This window comes from Hippopotamus amphibius, chromosome 1 (assembly GCF_030028045.1).
Source record: "Hippopotamus amphibius kiboko isolate mHipAmp2 chromosome 1, mHipAmp2.hap2, whole genome shotgun sequence".
NCBI lineage: Eukaryota > Metazoa > Chordata > Mammalia > Artiodactyla > Hippopotamidae > Hippopotamus > Hippopotamus amphibius.
In genome coordinates this window covers 24,510,054-24,526,792 of record NC_080186.1, presented here as the reverse complement: position 1 = coordinate 24,526,792, position 16,739 = coordinate 24,510,054, and the positions used below count along the sequence as shown (strand labels likewise).

Below are 16,739 nucleotides of genomic sequence, written 5' to 3'. Positions count from 1 at the left end.
CTGTATTCTTTGTCATGTGTAGGCACTGATTTTTGTCATGTGTAGACACTGAAATCTCTGTTTCATCAGCTTAGTGGTTCATTGATGATTCAGCAGAGAGATCTTTAATCACCTGGTAGGGCAGGGAGAACTGTGCCAGTCTTTGCAGATTGGCTCTGTGGATATGTTGGGGCCTGCTTTCACCTCTCAGCCAGGCAGTTTACATCTCTGTGTTAGCCTTCACTTCCTGCTTGTGGTCAGCAAGAGGTGAGAACTTAGGGCCCTCTCAGGCCTTTCCTAAGCATGTGCGCAGCCACGGGCATGCAAGTGGCCTTCCCAGGAGTATGTCAGAGCTTTTCAAAGCCCTTATTCTCCAAACTGTCTCATTCCCCAGCCTTTCCTATTTGCCCCAATAGTTATCCCTTGCCCCAGCCAGCAGAGGCTAGTATTTACCTTTAAATGTTTTGGACAAATGCCTCTGCCTTTGGGAGAGTTCTAAGTTAGGCAAAATAAAGTCAAACTCTGAGCTCATCCATCAGAGCGCCACTAAACAGGTCCGAAAAAAAAATTTTTTTTTTTTTTTTTTTTTTTAATTTAAACCCAAAATTCTTTGAAATAAGAAATAAAGTCCATTCTTCTTCCTTGGGTGCTTAGGAACCTATACTAGGAATACAGGCTGTTGTCTTCAAAGCTATTGCTGAGTAGGAGCCAGGGTAAGTTAAAACGCTACAAAAGTCTCTTACTATGACCCAAGTGGTTTTTATCCTCAATAAGTACTCACTTAAGTTGCTATAAACTTTAGTTTCTAGAGTTCTGATAAAGTTGATTCTTACAGTTTTTGCCAGGTAATTCTCTGCTTTTGTAGAGGGACAATCTCTGGGCATTCCTTACTCTGCCATTTTCACTGATGTAACCTCCTCTCCCTATTTTTTAAACATAAATTGTAGCCCGCTAATGAATTAAGATCTACAGTTCGAAAACACTGGTCTGATGTCCTTGGTGTACTAAGAACATATGAACTAATAAATAAAATGAAGATTTCCACTCTTAGGGCATGTTGATTAACTGTGTTTATTCAAACTTTTAACAAAGGAGTCTGAAAATATAACCAAAGTGATTTATTCCACCAACCTTCAGATACGTAGGCAAAATTATAGTCACTTCTCATCATGTTTATGGGATTGTTCAAGTTTCTAAACAGGACCCCCATTATAGATGTTTTCACCTCCATAGTCCTTTGATTTAGGAGTGTACTGTGCAGTTGCTTCTTAGAGTGCTGTTACTATAGACTCTCTTTCTCTTTTTCAGCTTTGGGACATCCGTAAGAAAGCTGCCATCCAGACATTTCAGAACACCTACCAAGTGTTAGCTGTGACCTTCAATGACACAAGTGATCAGATTATTTCTGGTGGAATAGACAACGATATCAAAGTATGTTAAATATTTGTTATATTTACCTTTCACCTATCTCCACTCACAGAGGTAAATCTTTCCAAACTTCTTAGCTTTGTACTTTATACCAACTAGATGGAAGATGAATTAGAACTTGTTTTCTTTCTGACCTATCTTCATTGACTTCCTAAGTCAGGGTTGCATTACAGCTCATATAGTGCCATCAGGGACCAGGCAGTTTATGTGAAGTGGGAAGTCCCTGTGTGGGAACTCTGAAAATGAAGGTGCGTTCCCTGCCTAAAGGCATTTGAAACTTTTTTTTATCTCATGCATCGGCCTTGTGAGATAGCAGTAAATAAGTTTGTGATTCTGTACCCTGATCTTTCAGTGTGTCTTTCTTTTTGAGACTATGGAAAGGAAGTTTTGGGGAAAGAATGTGAGAAGGTAATGATGTTGGAGAAAGAGGCAATAGACAATGTAGCAGTACAGTGTAGCTCAGGCTTTCAAGTAATTGACTTGGGGTCTACTCTCAGTTCCACTATTTTCTTGTTTTTTTGTGACTTCACGGTAATTATTTTTCTTTTAGCCTCTGTTTTTTCACGTGTGCAGCAGATGTAGTAATAATATCTATCTCATAGGGTTGTCATGGGGATTAAATGAGCCAAATGCATTGGAGGACCTAGCAGAGTTTCTGGACATAGCATGTGCCAGTAAATATGAAATGTGTGGGGGTGGGGAGAGGCTACCCAGTTTGTGACTACTTTTACTTATTGGCTTCCTTAGGTATTTCAAAGACTTTGACTTACCTTGTGTTTTATTGTGAGAGTAGTAACTGTTGGGTAGATTCTCAATTTAGTATGTTGCCTCTACCTAGAAATTGTACTGTATTCCCATTCCTGCTTGCCTCCATTGCTGTTACTATGGATAGAATGTCCTTTTGTCTAAAGGTAGTCCCTTAAATGGAAGGATTTCAACCTTTTTTTTCCTGTCTCTGGGACCTCATGCCGTCAGTGTTCCCAGATCCTATATTTTTAACCAACTGTATTGCTTCTCATTAGCATTTCATCATGCTCAGGTCTTCTCTTGGTGGGGGAAGGAGTCTTCCTTCGATTCCACAGTGGCTTTTTATTGCCCTGTCAATCTTCCCCTTTACAGCCGAACTTCTTGAAAGATGGTGATAGTGGTTAAGATAATAATAGTGTTACCATCATCCTCTAACACTTAACTGTGTCAGGTATTGTTCTTAGAGCTTTGCATTATTCATTCATTTAAGCCTCACAACAATCCTACGAAATAAGTACTTTTAATGCTGTTTTACCAGTGAAGAAACTGAGCTAAGAGAGGCACAGCAACTGAATTCAAAGTTATAACCACTTATAAGCAATGAAACCTCAGTTCAAAGCGCAGAGTTTGGTTCCAGAGTCCTGCTCTTAATACCTATGAGAAATCCCCTGAATATTTTCTATACTCACTGTCTTTAATGCCTTATCTCTCTTTCATTCCTCAATTCCATATCTCCTGAGCAGTCTGGCTTCTGCTTCCATTGTTTTATTAACACTGTTCTCTTCAAGATCACCAGTGATCTCTCTGTTACTAAATCCAGTAGATCCTTTAGTCTTTTTTGCTTGTTTTTTTAATCTGGCTCTGACAATATACTTTCCTACCGCTTCCATCAGGCATAGCCTTCCTCAGATACCTCTGCAAGCGATTCTCTCTATGCATTCTTTTTTTTTTTTTAATCTATTTATTTACCCTTTTTTTTTTTTTTTCTGGCTGCGTTGGGTCTTCATTGCAGGCTTTCTCTAGTTGCGGCAAGCAGGGACTACTCTTCATTGTGGTGCACAGGCTTCTCCTTGTGATGGCTTCTCTTGTTGCAGAGCTCAGACTCAAACCCATGTCCCCTGCATTGGCAGGTGGATTCTTAACCACTGCGCCACCAGGGAAGTCCCATCTTTGCATTCTTTAAATGTCATTATTCTCCAAGGTTCTTTTCTAGGTGCTCTTCTTACTGTATACCTTTCCCTGGACAATTCTCATCTAATTCCATGATTTTAATTGTCATTTCTATACAGATGACTCTGTTCTCAACCCAGATCCATCCCCCACTTGGATGTCTCATAAGTACTTCAAAGTTCACCATTTCCAAAATTCAACGTCACATTCCTTTTCCACCCTATAACTATTTGGAGACTGTACAGTCAGAACATGGGGGCTTAATTAGATCATCTTAATAGCTAATACATTATTTCCCTGAGTGAAGTTTGGAAGCCCACTATCATTAGAATCGCTAGAGTGTTTCTAATACCATGAAAGTGGATTAGTGTCATTTAGCTATGATAATTTTCATACTTTTGGGTTATTATTAAATTTACATACTATGAAATTAACCTTTTTTTAGTGTACGATTCTATGAATTTTAATACTTGTACAGATTCATTTAACTATCACAAACAGTACAGAACAATTTCCGTCACCCAAAAAAACTTCATAGTACTCTTCTGTGTCAAACCCTCTGCCCATCCCTAACCCCTACCAACCATTAATCTGTTCCTTGTCCTATAGTTCCTGTTCCAAAATATCATATGAATGGAATCATATAATATGTAACCTTTTGAGACTGGCTTTTTAAATTTAAATTTAAACTGTGAGAATTTGATCTTTTCATGTCTATTTGGGGATAGGCTAGCCTAAGAATAATACTCTTGTGCTGGTAAGGTCTTTTTACCACAAATAGTGTGGCTTACTCTGGACTCTTTGTCTAGACTGTTCTGGGGCCTTCTATAAACAAATATATTCAGATCTCTTAGGATCTCTATCCTAAGAGAAGGTATAACATATAATATGTGTCTGAGAAGACATGGAAAACTTTCAAAACCTAAAAAGAGACTCAGTCCTTTTAGGACTATAGTAGAGGTAGAGATCCTAAGAGAAGGTATAACATATAATACCTTCTCTTGGATCAGTTTTTTCAGATAGCTAATCTCAGTCTTTGCCTGTTGATGTGTACCACTATTGTTCTGAAATCCAAATTTATCTCGGATATGAGGAATATTTAAATATAGTCCCAAGAGTATAGCAATGAGTCTACATCACAGCCTTGTGGCTTCTTTTTTTTCTTTTTTTTTCTTTTTTTGTAATTGAAGTATAGTTGATTTACAGTGTTGTGCTAGCTTCTGGTGTATAGTGAAGTGATTCAGTTATACGTATATATTTTTCATATTCTTTTCCATTATGGTTTATTACAGGATATTGAATGTAATTCCCTGAGCTGTACAGTAGGACCTTGTTGTTCATCTATTTTATATATAGCAGTTTATATCTGCTAATCCCAAACTCCTAATTTACCCTCCACCACTCCCTTTCCCCTGTGGTAACCATAAGTTTGTTTTCTATGTCTGTGAGTCTATTTTGTAAATAAGGTCATTTGTGTCTGTATATGCTTGTGAGCAAATATACTGTTCCTGCCAGCCTCTTCGGATTTTCTTCTTGGGCATAGAGTTGTTGAGTCAGAGGAGAGTGAATAAAAGAAGAAAATGTGCTTCTACTTGATGACTTGAAGATCTGGCTGGCAACTCTTTGGCATTTCTTATAATCCTGAGCTGTAGTCAGAATGGGAGTTTAGCTGATGATTTTTTTAATGTAGGTGGTAAAGGGATAGAACAGATCCTCATTGATTTTCCCACCTCTGCTCATTCTTTCCGATTATCTGGGCCAGAAGGATCTTTCTAGAATCTGACCAGCTCATTCCACTACTGCGAACCCTTCTGTGGCTCCGCAGTGAGGGAGATAAAGTCCAAGCCAATCGTTCAAAACCTTCCATGAGCTGCCCTTTGGCTGCCTGTCACTCAAGCATTGCCTGCTGCCTCTCTTTGCTCAGTTCCCTACAACCTAGCAATTTTTTCATGCCTCTCTGCTTTCACACATTATCTTTGCCTGGGAATACCCTTCTACTTTGTCTAAATAAAAAATACCTCTTGGGAATTCCCTGGCGGTCCATTGCTTAGGACTCCATGCTCTCACTGCTGAAGGCGCAACTTCAATCCCTGATCAGGGAACTAAGATCCCACAAGCCGCGTGGCATGGCAAACAAACAAACAAACAAACAAACAATACAACGCTTTCTTTTTCCATACTCTGCTCAAGTGCTTTATTCCCTGTGAAACCTTCCCTTTCTCACTCCCCTCCATGTACTACAAGAGCATTAATCCCTCTGCCCTCTCGGCTGTTGCCGCTTGTCGAGGCCTCTCATCACTTGTTTATTTCCTTGAGAACAGGGACAACATCTCTTTTATCTCCAACAGTGCCTGCCACTAATCAGATGCCAAAACATTCACTGAACAGCTAATTAGGACATCTGCAAAATATTTTGCTTAAATTAGTGCCCACTCACTCTTTCTTTGGCAAATCCCAGGTACATTTTGGCTCTGCAAAACAACGTGTGCAGGCCTCAAAGAGAAAAGTCTGGAAATAGCACCCAAGTGCTGTGAGGAATGATGAATTACATTCTCTCCTAAAAAGCTAAAGATTTCAGCAATGCCTTCTCTGAAGAGGAGGAACAACAGCTTGAACAAAAAATGTCAGACAGGACTTCCCTGGTGGTGCAGTGGTTAAGAATCTGCCTGCCGATGCAGGGGGCACGGGTTTGATCCCTGTTCCAGGAAGATCCCACATGCCACAGAGCAACTGAGCCTGTGCACCACAGCTACTGAGCCTGCGTTTGAGAGCCTGGGAGCCACAACTGTTGAGCCCACGTGCCACAACTACCGAAGCCCACGCGCCAAAGCCCATGTTCTGCAACAATAAAAGCCACTGCAGTGAGAAGCCTGTGCACCACAATGAAGAGTAGCCCCCGCTTGCCACAACTGAAGAAAGCCCTCACACAGCAATGAAGACCCAACGCAGCCAATAAATAAATGAATAAATAAATAAATAAATTTATTAAAAAAAAAAGTCAGCCACTTCAAGCTTTCCTGATTATTGAGTCAGCAAACATCTTGACACAAAAATGATTGTATATAAAGTGTGTTGGGTTCCACGCATGAATGAGTTATTGATGGGGAAAGTGGAGTTGTCTGCCTTATGTATTGCATTAACATACAACACCAAATTCATTTCTAGATGAGGCAAGTGCCTTGCTTAAAGGGACAGCAGAAAATTTGTTTCATTTGGAAAAACTATGTGACAATATTAAATGAAATTTGGATGAAACTTTATATAATAACAATGACCTTAACAAAATTCCTGTCTTTTTTTTAATTTGCTATTTTAATCATCCTTTTTTTATATTTATTTATTTGGGGGAGGCTGTGTCAGGTCTTAGTTGTGGCACGTAGGATCTTTGTTGAGGCACGCTGGATCTTCTGTTGCAGGGTGCGAGTTTCTCTCTAGTTGTGGCGTGCAGGTGTTCTCTCTCTAGTTGTGGCGTGCAGGTGTTCTCTCTCTAGTTGTGGCATGTGGGCTCCAGGGCACATGGGCTCTGTTGTTAGTTTGTGGCATGTGGGCTCTCTAGTTGAGGCGCACGAGCTCAGTAGTTGTGGCACACCCCGCAGCATGAGGGATCTTAGTTCTGCGACCAGGAATTGAACCCGTATCACCTCCATTGGAAGGTGGATTCTTTACCACTGTACCACCAGGGAAGTCCCTGTTCTTTTTGCATATGACATTCCAGACCATTTCTATTGCCTTTAATGTATTTTTTACATAATTGTAGTCTATGTAAATATAAATACTGTTTTGTATTTTCCTTATTTGCTTAATAATAGTTTATGTTATAAACATTTTTACACTTGATCTTCAGGAGTTGCTTAATAATAGCTATCAGTTACTGAGAGCCTGCTGTGTACCAGGCATTCTATTTATAATCCTCACAACAGTCATAAGAAGTAAATGTTATCCCCATCTTACAGACCAGAAACAGGCTGAGAGGGTTAGTGGCCCAATAGTACATAACTCATAAATCGCAGTGACTGGTTCAGTCTGACCCTGAATCCTCATTCTTTCCATTCTCTCTTTGAACTCTAGGACGAGAGCTCGTAGTGTTACAGTGTGTTTATGAGCCATAACTTAATAAACCATTTGTTTTTTCTGTTTGACATTGGGTTATTTTCAGCTGAAATATTTCTTTTACCTTTCCTGCCCAGGAAACAGTGAACTTACAATTTATTTTTCTTTTAATAAATATGCTTTTCCATTGTGTGTGTGTGTGTATACATGTTATGACATTAAATGAAAAATTTTAAGCCTCTGTATTTTTGTATATTATTATATACATTCAACATGCAATCATAATGCCTTTTTCAAATGACTTGTTTACTTGTTTTTATGTAGTTCTAATAGTTTATTTTTAGTTGCAAGAATCAGTTTGTTTTAAATGCTACTGCATTTTCTAATTCCTAATATTTTGTTATGAATTGAAAAATAGCCTCTTTAAATTCTGTTATTTTTTTGTTAAACTTTATCTTAATATTTGACATTCATTAATTTATATTTTTCTAGTCAAACTTAGTAACTTTGTTTTTAGAAAAACAAGAGTTTTCTCTTCTTTGATAGAAATCCTGTATTTTATGGTAATGTTTGACCCAGAGGCAGATTAAGGAGGAATACCAATTTTCCCAAGCAGTTGACTCTTTAATAACTCCATATTTCTTTGCTCTTCACAATTTGATTTCTGGGAGTGCTACCTTGTTTTGTTTTGCAGGTCTGGGACCTACGCCAAAATAAGCTGACCTACACGATGAGAGGCCATGCAGATTCAGTGACTGGCCTGAGTTTAAGTTCTGAAGGCTCTTACCTCTTGTCCAATGCAATGGACAATACAGGTAATTTTGGAAAGGAAAGCATTCCCAGTGCCCAGGCACTGTAGGCCCTAAAGAAAATGAGCATTAGATGCTAAAAATGTGTACTCAGACAAATGAGGGTCCAAGGAAAGAGTCCAGGATGGCTTGCAGGTGTTCCCCAGGGCAATTAAAGAGAACATGTTGTAATAGGAAAAGCTTTAGAAGAGATGGTCAAGAAGCCAGAATTCTAGTCCCAGATCTAATCCCTGAGCAACTTTGCACATAACATTTGTCCTCTCTGGGCATCAGTTTCTATGCTGATAGTATAAGAGAACTGGACTTTACTTTTGAGGCCCATTTCAGCTCTGGTATGCTATGAATCCAAGGCTATGGATTCAAGCAGGGTACAAAAAACTCTTAGTCATTAGTTTATTGAGAAAGATGAGAGTCTAGAGATCTATCCAAGGCAGTTCTCAAGCATTTTCAGAGAGTACCAAGCTCAGTTGATTAGTAGACCTGTTGATATCTCACCTGTGCTCTTTGTGCCAGTCTATCTTCCCTCCCCACTCTGAAAGCATTGATGTGACAAGGGGTCCTCATTAAAACACCTCAAATTCTGGATTTACACAAACACACTTGTTCTTTCTTTGCTTTTGAGTTGTTGGATGGGAGGATGGGTTTACTATAGCAAAAAAGAAAAATGATCTTTTGGATTATGTTCTTAACATTGGGAGAGTTTGGAAATGCCCCTCTGGTATACTGAAATGTTTCTGCTGACATTTCGTAATGAAAACCATGCCTAGCACTCAATGGGTGCTCAGTAATACTTGTTGAATGAATGAACATCCTTACCTTCTGACTGTATTCTCAGCTGAATAGCAAACTTTCATGCATAACTTCACCTTTTTATGCCTGTTTGACTTCAAGGATTGTTATTTTTTTCACACTCAAGTAAAATGACATCACTCAAATTCCACTGTAAGTTTAGCTTTAGTTAACAATGACTGTGGCCACTGCTTACTGTGGGTGTTTATATCCTATTTCAGTAGATTTGCCATTGTCTAATTCTAGCATTGTTCATAGTAAGGAAAGATGAGATTCCCTAAATGGTTATTAAAATAAATATAAGAAGAATTATTTGTTATAGCTGTATAATAGAATTACAGATTCTCTTTTTTTGTTTATTGTCTATTGCTGCCAGTCTTTTAGAGCCCTTTCACATGTATCATCTTATTTGATCCTTAAAATATTCGTATTAAAAAAGAAAAAGAGCAAGTGGTATTCTCATTTTACAAAGGCAACCAAAACACAAAGAACCTCAGTATTTTCCTGATATCCCCCGTATATATAGCAGAGCTAGAATTGGAATTGTTTTGCTTTGTTTGAATTTGCAGTACGGGTCTGGGATGTCCGGCCATTTGCTCCCAAAGAGAGGTGTGTGAAGATATTTCAAGGAAATGTGCACAACTTTGAAAAGGTTAGTTCTGCATGGCGGAGGAATTTTACTGTCCATTTAATTCAGAGAAACATTTCAGATGATGCTAAAGATAGCTCAGTAGCTCTACTGAGAAGGGGCTGCATTCCAGTAACACTCTTCTCCATCAAAACTGTTCTTGCCAGAAAGAAAACTAATTGAAGCATAGGCAAGAAGGCAATCACTTAGATAGATAGTGATGGGGGCCCCCTGAAATTTAGGACTTCTGACTTCAACAGGATACTCCTATGTTTTTAATTCCTTGGGAACCTTGACCTTCAGATTTCCATGGCTACTACCCAGATGGCCTTCCTCACCCTCCCAGTGACTGGCTATTAGAGCCCTGAGAATATATCCCTTCCTTCAGTAAGCACCACAGGCCAAGTTGTGAGAGAGAAATTTTTTCTAAACTCTCCAATCCTAGGTCAGCTATTCAAAGTAGCTTTTCCTCCAGATAGTTTGTTAATATAGACTAATGTTTTTCTTTAACCCATTAAGATTCAGTTTCATTTTATAAATCAAATTTTATCTTTTGTTAGAATTGGTTTTATTTTTATTTCCCTTCAAGATAAACAAAAGATTTAATGAGGAGCAAGATAAAGGAGCAAAGGGAGTCTCCATTTGTAGGCAAAACAAAATTTTGTTGCCAGGTCCACTCTTAATTTAAATTTAGAATTTAAATTAACAGTTAAATTGCTTAACTGTAAATTAAGCCGTTTCTACAATTAGTTTTTATATGGTTTGAAATATATCAAAGCAGGCTGTCTTGGGCCACAAATGTAAGATAATTGTAGATTATATGTTAGGGAGAATAATTAAAACTCTACTTGAGAGGGGGAATTCCCTGGCAACTGGTGGTTAGGACTCCGCCCTTGCATCAGTCGGGGAACTAAGATCCCGCAAGCCTCACAGTACAGCCAAAAAAAAATAGTCTACTTAGGAAAATTAAAGTCTTTTAGTGATCGGTAGTCTAATAAAGAGGGGTTTGGTACATTATTCATTGGATTCCTGCTTATTCATCATTACAGAATCTTTTGAGATGTTCTTGGTCACCTGATGGAAGCAAGATAGCAGCTGGCTCAGCCGACAGGTAAGGATTACTAAGCCTGAGGTAAAGAGTGATGTAGCTATACAGGTATCTTCTCATGTTTAATACATTAAGTGCAGATACTGAACTAGAGCAGACATAGAGTTATAGCTGTGCTCAGAGATGGTGTGCATTCTGAAGGATCTAAAGATCATGTGAACAAACATATTTCTACCCTCTTTGGATACATTTTAGACCTGGAGAGTAAACAGTTTCTTTGGTTGTTGGATTCCCTTTGCCATCAAAATAAAATGTAGATTCCTAATCTGGCTCCAGTTTCCTTCATGAGATCTGCCATGCTTCAGTTCTTTCAGGTACATATTGTATATTCTTCCCCCTCCATCATCACAATGCTTCACTCACATGGAACTTTCCCATTCTTACATCCCTTATGCCTCCAGGCTTTTCTCTCATACCTCCTCTTCTCCATTATCCAAACTCCTGTATCTCTCTAGTAATCACCTAGATTATGCATCTGTAAACTTTCCTGGCCCTCTCTCTCCCTTACCTCTCAGGCATTACTCATTGCTCTTTGTTCTGGGTTGTAGTCATATTATATACATCTAACCTTTATTAGCATTTATTACATCTTACAGTAAGACAGACATAGTGGGGCACCCCTACTAAATTATTTGCTCCTAGAGGTCAGGGAATGAGTCTTACTTGTCTCTGAATCCAGACCTATTCTAAGCAGCTAGTGAATATTACATGAATGAATTCCTAGCTCAAGGATGGCAGTCAAATTTTGCCCTGCATATCAGCTCAGCTGTTGGTAACAGCTTCCTATGTTGGGGATGATTCAGAGCTGGGTCTGGGTTCAGTGGAAAAAGTGTCAAGATTGCTAGGTGAGGGGTGTAGCAGCACGTGGAGTAGGTATTTTCCAACCCAGAGCTGAATCAAGAGACTGTGAAGCTTTAATTATCAATTTAAACTGCCTGAGGAATTAAGTGATGAATGAGAAACAGAAGGGAGAGAATTCTTCAGTCAGACTCTATTGTATTTGGTATGTCTGTGGTGACCTATAATTGGGAAGGAGTCAGAGGTTGAGTAGGGATGTTCAAGTGCTCGGAGTTTGGGGCCACAAATGTGGAATGGTAAAGAATGATGAGGCCCTCTGATGGCAGAGTCTGGGTTTAGCTCCCATTGGGAGATGTCTTAACCTTTGTTAGCTTAATGCCATCTTTCTCCTGACCAGAGATTTTCCTGCTACCCCACTAAAGCAGGCACTACCCTATAAGCATGAAGCCTTTCCTAAGCTAGCTTGGGCTTTCAGTGTGTTCTGGAGTTTTCTTCTATTTGAGGCTCTAGCACAACCATAAAGAAGCCTTACTTTGGTCTGTCCCACACTTTTCTGACTTGTGAACAATGCTGAACATACCTGAAGATTCCAGAGTGCTCCTTTTTTTCCTGGCCTGATTAATGCCAGGAAAATGGACAAGTATTTGAGTATTTTATGAGGGGAAAAGAGCCTGGGTAAAACAGTGCCACATTGCTGATTTGAGTCCTGGTGCTGTAACGAGCTACCTTGAAGAGGGAATCTAAAGGATTCTCAGTTGCCAGGTTTCTAAAGAAAACCTTGAAAAACAAGCCCACAGCCTAAAATGTCTTACATACTGCCAGAGTAAGAACAACTCTTAAGTATTTTTACATGATTTTCAGCAGAGATGTATCTTTCCTATGTAATTAAGCTTTTAAATGATTATCTGCCTAGTGTTTCTTCTGAGGTGTTTGTTTCTGACATTGGCCCTTTCTAACTTTCAATGTCCTCTCTTCCCTCTTTCCCTCCCCACTGTTCCTTTAAACCTTACATGTGGAAGCATGGCTCTGGTCTGGGGGAAAGCCTGTGTGTCTACCTGCTGAGGGTTGGCCACATTTCACAGGCCACCTCGTCAATTAGCCCCAAGTCAACAAGCGGCTCTGTTACATAAGGAGCCTGGTTCCTGCCGAACGTTGCCATGCCAAAGTAAGGAGTGGATGAGGAACCCCTCTAAATTTAGCATCTAATTGGCAGCCATGGAGAGTGAAGCCTTAAAGTAAACCCTTGGAGATCCAGGGTTCTGCTGGCTTTTATGTGCCTGGGAAATGTATCCTTCTCAGAAAACTGCTTTTCAGCTTGGCCTGAACTTGGCAAATTTCCCCTCCCTACTTGAATTCACCTACCTCTTCATGTTCAGATTTGAAACCCTTCAACAGTTCCTATCAAGGACTCTGAGAAGATGGGTCAGTCTCTCTGCTGATTGGTCTTTTCAGCCTACTGATTTCATGTGATAACGACCTCATTCATCATAACAGTAGCTATCACTAATTCTGTGTGCCAGCACCTTGCGCACAGTTTTATTATTTCTGTCAACCAAGCTGTGAGATCAACATTGTCTCTGTCATTACTCCGTCATTTGACTAAGAGAAGTTCAGAGAAGTTAAATAAATGTCTAAGGTTACTTAGTTATTAAATAGTTGCATTGAGACTTGAACCCAGAACTTATACACTTTTCGCTATGCCACATAGCCTTAGGGGCATTAATAAGGACAGTTGTGCATGGCGAGAAAGAAGACACTGAGGAATATATGAGCATTAGAGCCAAGGAGTCTGTAGACAGATGGGGTTCCTTCTCCTCTACCTTGCATGGAACTTTTACTTAGTTCCTATGGAGCCTAGACCTTGTGAGCTAAAACAGTGTAATTAAGAAGCTCTTATTTATTTACATTTTAGACCAAAAGTGTGATGTTGTTGAGAACTAGGTATTTTATAATCAAGTACTGATGAGTGTACCCTTTAAGGTGTTGTTTGAACAAAACAAATATGTAAGTGATTGGTATAAGCTGTTTGAAAACCGCCAGCCTTTTAAATTTACCAGCAGATTATCTTTGCATGATCATATAAAGATAATATCTACTTATTTTACCTTCAGCTTAAAATGACCAAGCAAGGCTGAGGGTCAAAGGAAATTCTTCTGGCAGGGGTGGAGGGAGTGCGGGGTGGCAAGGGACACAAGATTTTTGAGGGTGGTAAGAGAAAGGAGAATATTGGAATATATTAAAGAGTTCTAATTTTAATCCTGCCTCTGAGCCGCCAATGAACTGTGTAACCTTGGAAAAGTCACTGTACCTTGGTTTTCTTTTCTGTAAAATGAGTTTGGACTAGCTGATTTCTGTTGTCTCCTTCCCATGCTAGAATTCAGTATTCTTTCTGCCCATGAATTCAGTGCAGGATTTGGATCAAGTGTATATTTGGGTTTTGCTTATATAGCAGAAATTTCCTGTCCCTTTTCTGGGCTCTGTGATTTGAATACAATACTAAGTAGTTCAGGTGCATCTCCCAACCTGCCATGAGCCAAGTTACCTTTAAGGCATTCCTAGGTGCATATGAAGTTAACTACACCCTGATTATATTGGGTGCTCTTTAAAGAAGATTTCTGTTTGGGATCTGTAAGGAAAACCGTTTGTCTTTCTTCTCCATGATCTTCCCTATTTCAGAAGCTTATGTTTGAAAGTACTAGTAATGCTTATATTTTTAGCTATTCCTATTTCTCCATTCAGTTGCTCAAGGGCAGGATCCATGCCTTATTTTAAATCTCTTTTCCTAGTTGCTAAACATCAGAGCACAGTTCAGTAAATATGGAGTGAATAAATAAAGGGTTGTTTCCATTTCCCATAAAAAGCCATGCTTCTCCCCTACCCTCACTTCTGGGAGGCCTTAGCCTTGCTCTTCATGATACCTTGCAGGTTTGTGTATGTGTGGGATACCACAAGCAGGAGGATTTTGTATAAGCTACCCGGCCACGCTGGCTCCATCAACGAAGTGGCTTTCCACCCCGACGAACCCATCAGTAAGTCTGTCCTGACTATGGGGAAAGGGAAAGTGAGGGAATCTCCCTAAAGAGGCCCTAAGAATACAGAAGCAGAGGTAGGAGTCTGTTTTATCTGAATTTCCATGCAGACAGTCTTTATGGGTATTGTTGACAGTCTCACCATTGTTCTATTTTCTTCTCAATCTCAGAGGGCAGTTGGTTAGTCTGTTTATTTCTAGGTCTTTTGAGTTTACTTGCTTCAAGTCTGTGATTCAGTGATGTAGTGGGATTAAAGAATGATGTTTCTTAATGGTTAGTTGTAAATTACAACTTAACTTACATTTTATTGGCTAAACTAAATAATGGGCCTTGAATTTAAGGAGAAAATGTAACTTTCTCCAGGGCTGAGTATAACAAACAGAAGCACATTTACAAAATAACTGGCACAGACATTGATTCTTCTCTTCTAGAATGACTGAGAATTTCTTTTTCTTAAGGTTTGACTGATAAGGGACATTGGGATTTAGACCCTGATAATGTATTTCCCATAGCACAGTCCACCCTCATGGTTTTGAGAGGACTTGGATTGAAAAGCCAGGCTATACTGTAGTTCCCTGTGAATGGTGTTTAGGAGGAGGGGAATTTAAGCTAAATCCAATTGCTCTTTTATACCAAAATTGCCTCTTGACATAAGAGCCCTTGAGCACCAAGTCTCCTTGAGCCTTCATTATTTCCAGCTATCTTCTCTATTCTTTTCACCTCAGTTCTCTCAGCATCCAGTGACAAGAGACTATATATGGGGGAGATTCAGTGAAGATATGGAATGGAAGACTCCACAAGGCTGCTTGACCCTGAGACCTCAGACAGCGTAAGTGGCATCAAATGATGCCCAAGCCAGCATCCTCCCTTCAGATGGAGATCATTACTAGCAAGAAACAAGGAGGAGGAGGCCATACTCTAGCAACCACAAGTGTCCCAGTATCCCATCTCACCAGGATGATTAAGGCAAGCTTACAGTGGCCTCTTAAAACCACCTGCCAGATTTCAGGGATTGTTTGATTTTTTTTCCTTTTTTTTTCTTTTTTTTTTTTATTAAATAAGGTTTCTTCAAAGGGACAGAGATTGGTTGGTTCATAGTTTCCTGTTTCCTAATCCAGGCTGAAGACAGGGAATGTGACTGAAATTTATTTGTTAGGGATTTTTTTTTTTAATTCAATAACTTGTATGATATTTTCTTTGTTTCTCTGACTCATTTTGTATTAAAAGCCAAATAGATGCCTTTGTACAAGAGCCACGTGGACTGGATTTATTGTCGTCTTCTCTTTGAGGCTTGGTTGCTGTAACTCTGAGCGGAGCGTGATGCGGCCCGAGGACGCATGCGACCTCCACCCCACCCCCCCACCCCCCACCCCCCAGACGCTGAACACCGCCTGTGTCTACCCTGCCTCCTGCCAAGAGCATTTTTCGGAGCAGCAGTCCCTGCCCTCAGGTTTGCTGAAGGGGGCAGATTTGAGGTGTTCTCAGCTGGTAGCAATAGCATTGGCTGGAATGCTGTGTCAAACTCAACTCAAAAGGAATATGAGAAAGTTTCTGTGCTGCTGGGCCATGACGTCGTCTAAGACTTTTTTATGACTCTGCTTGTCTGTCTGTCTTAAACTGACGGCATTAAGAAATGCTGTTAGTTGCCTTCTACCCCCACTATAGGTTACTATCTCTGGATCGCGGGGCGACTGTGCCCAGCACACAGACCAGCACTTTGAGTCCCATCTGGCACTGGGGAGTGGAGTGTGTCTTTTCTGAATCTCATATCTCAGCACAGAGGTCTTCACACCTCCAACCTGTTCTAAACATGTTTGTTTTTATACTTTTAGCTCACAAACCGAATCATCTATTTATCTTAAGTTATGAAAGAAAGAGGATAGTTTCAAGTGAGCACGTGTCCACGATTTAACTCATTAATGAAGAAACCAGCAGGGTGATAAAGCTGTCAAACCAGTTACTTTTTATACAGTGACTAAAGTTTGAATAAAGTACACTGGAAACAGGAAGCACTTTATTGTTCCTGGGAGTCAAGGAAGTTTCACAGATTATGTGATTATGCTTAGATTGGGACTTAGAGAAGGAGTAGGCCTTTGCCAGGTGGGCAGAAAAACCTGTGCACTCTGAGAAATGGCAGGCACAAGCTTGAAAGCTTGGTGTGTTTCATGAACCAAAAGAATTTCAGCACAGTTAGCAGTGGGGAG

At 39.8% G+C, this 16,739-nt stretch overlaps 1 protein-coding gene across 1 annotated transcript in view; it reads left to right on the top strand.

The window, feature by feature from the left end:
- The window catches only part of SNRNP40 (small nuclear ribonucleoprotein U5 subunit 40), a 30,579-nt gene extending 14,795 nt beyond the window's left edge, over positions 1 to 15,784 (top strand). The window contains exons 5-10 of the mRNA XM_057712745.1: positions 1,288 to 1,410; positions 8,069 to 8,189; positions 9,542 to 9,624; positions 10,650 to 10,711; positions 14,432 to 14,535; positions 15,261 to 15,784. Coding sequence (XP_057568728.1) covers positions 1,288 to 1,410; positions 8,069 to 8,189; positions 9,542 to 9,624; positions 10,650 to 10,711; positions 14,432 to 14,535; positions 15,261 to 15,310 — 543 coding nt within the window. The 3' untranslated portion in view covers positions 15,311 to 15,784. The remainder of the gene's footprint in view (positions 1 to 1,287; positions 1,411 to 8,068; positions 8,190 to 9,541; positions 9,625 to 10,649; positions 10,712 to 14,431; positions 14,536 to 15,260) is intronic.
- Positions 15,785 to 16,739: the final 955 nt, after the last annotated feature.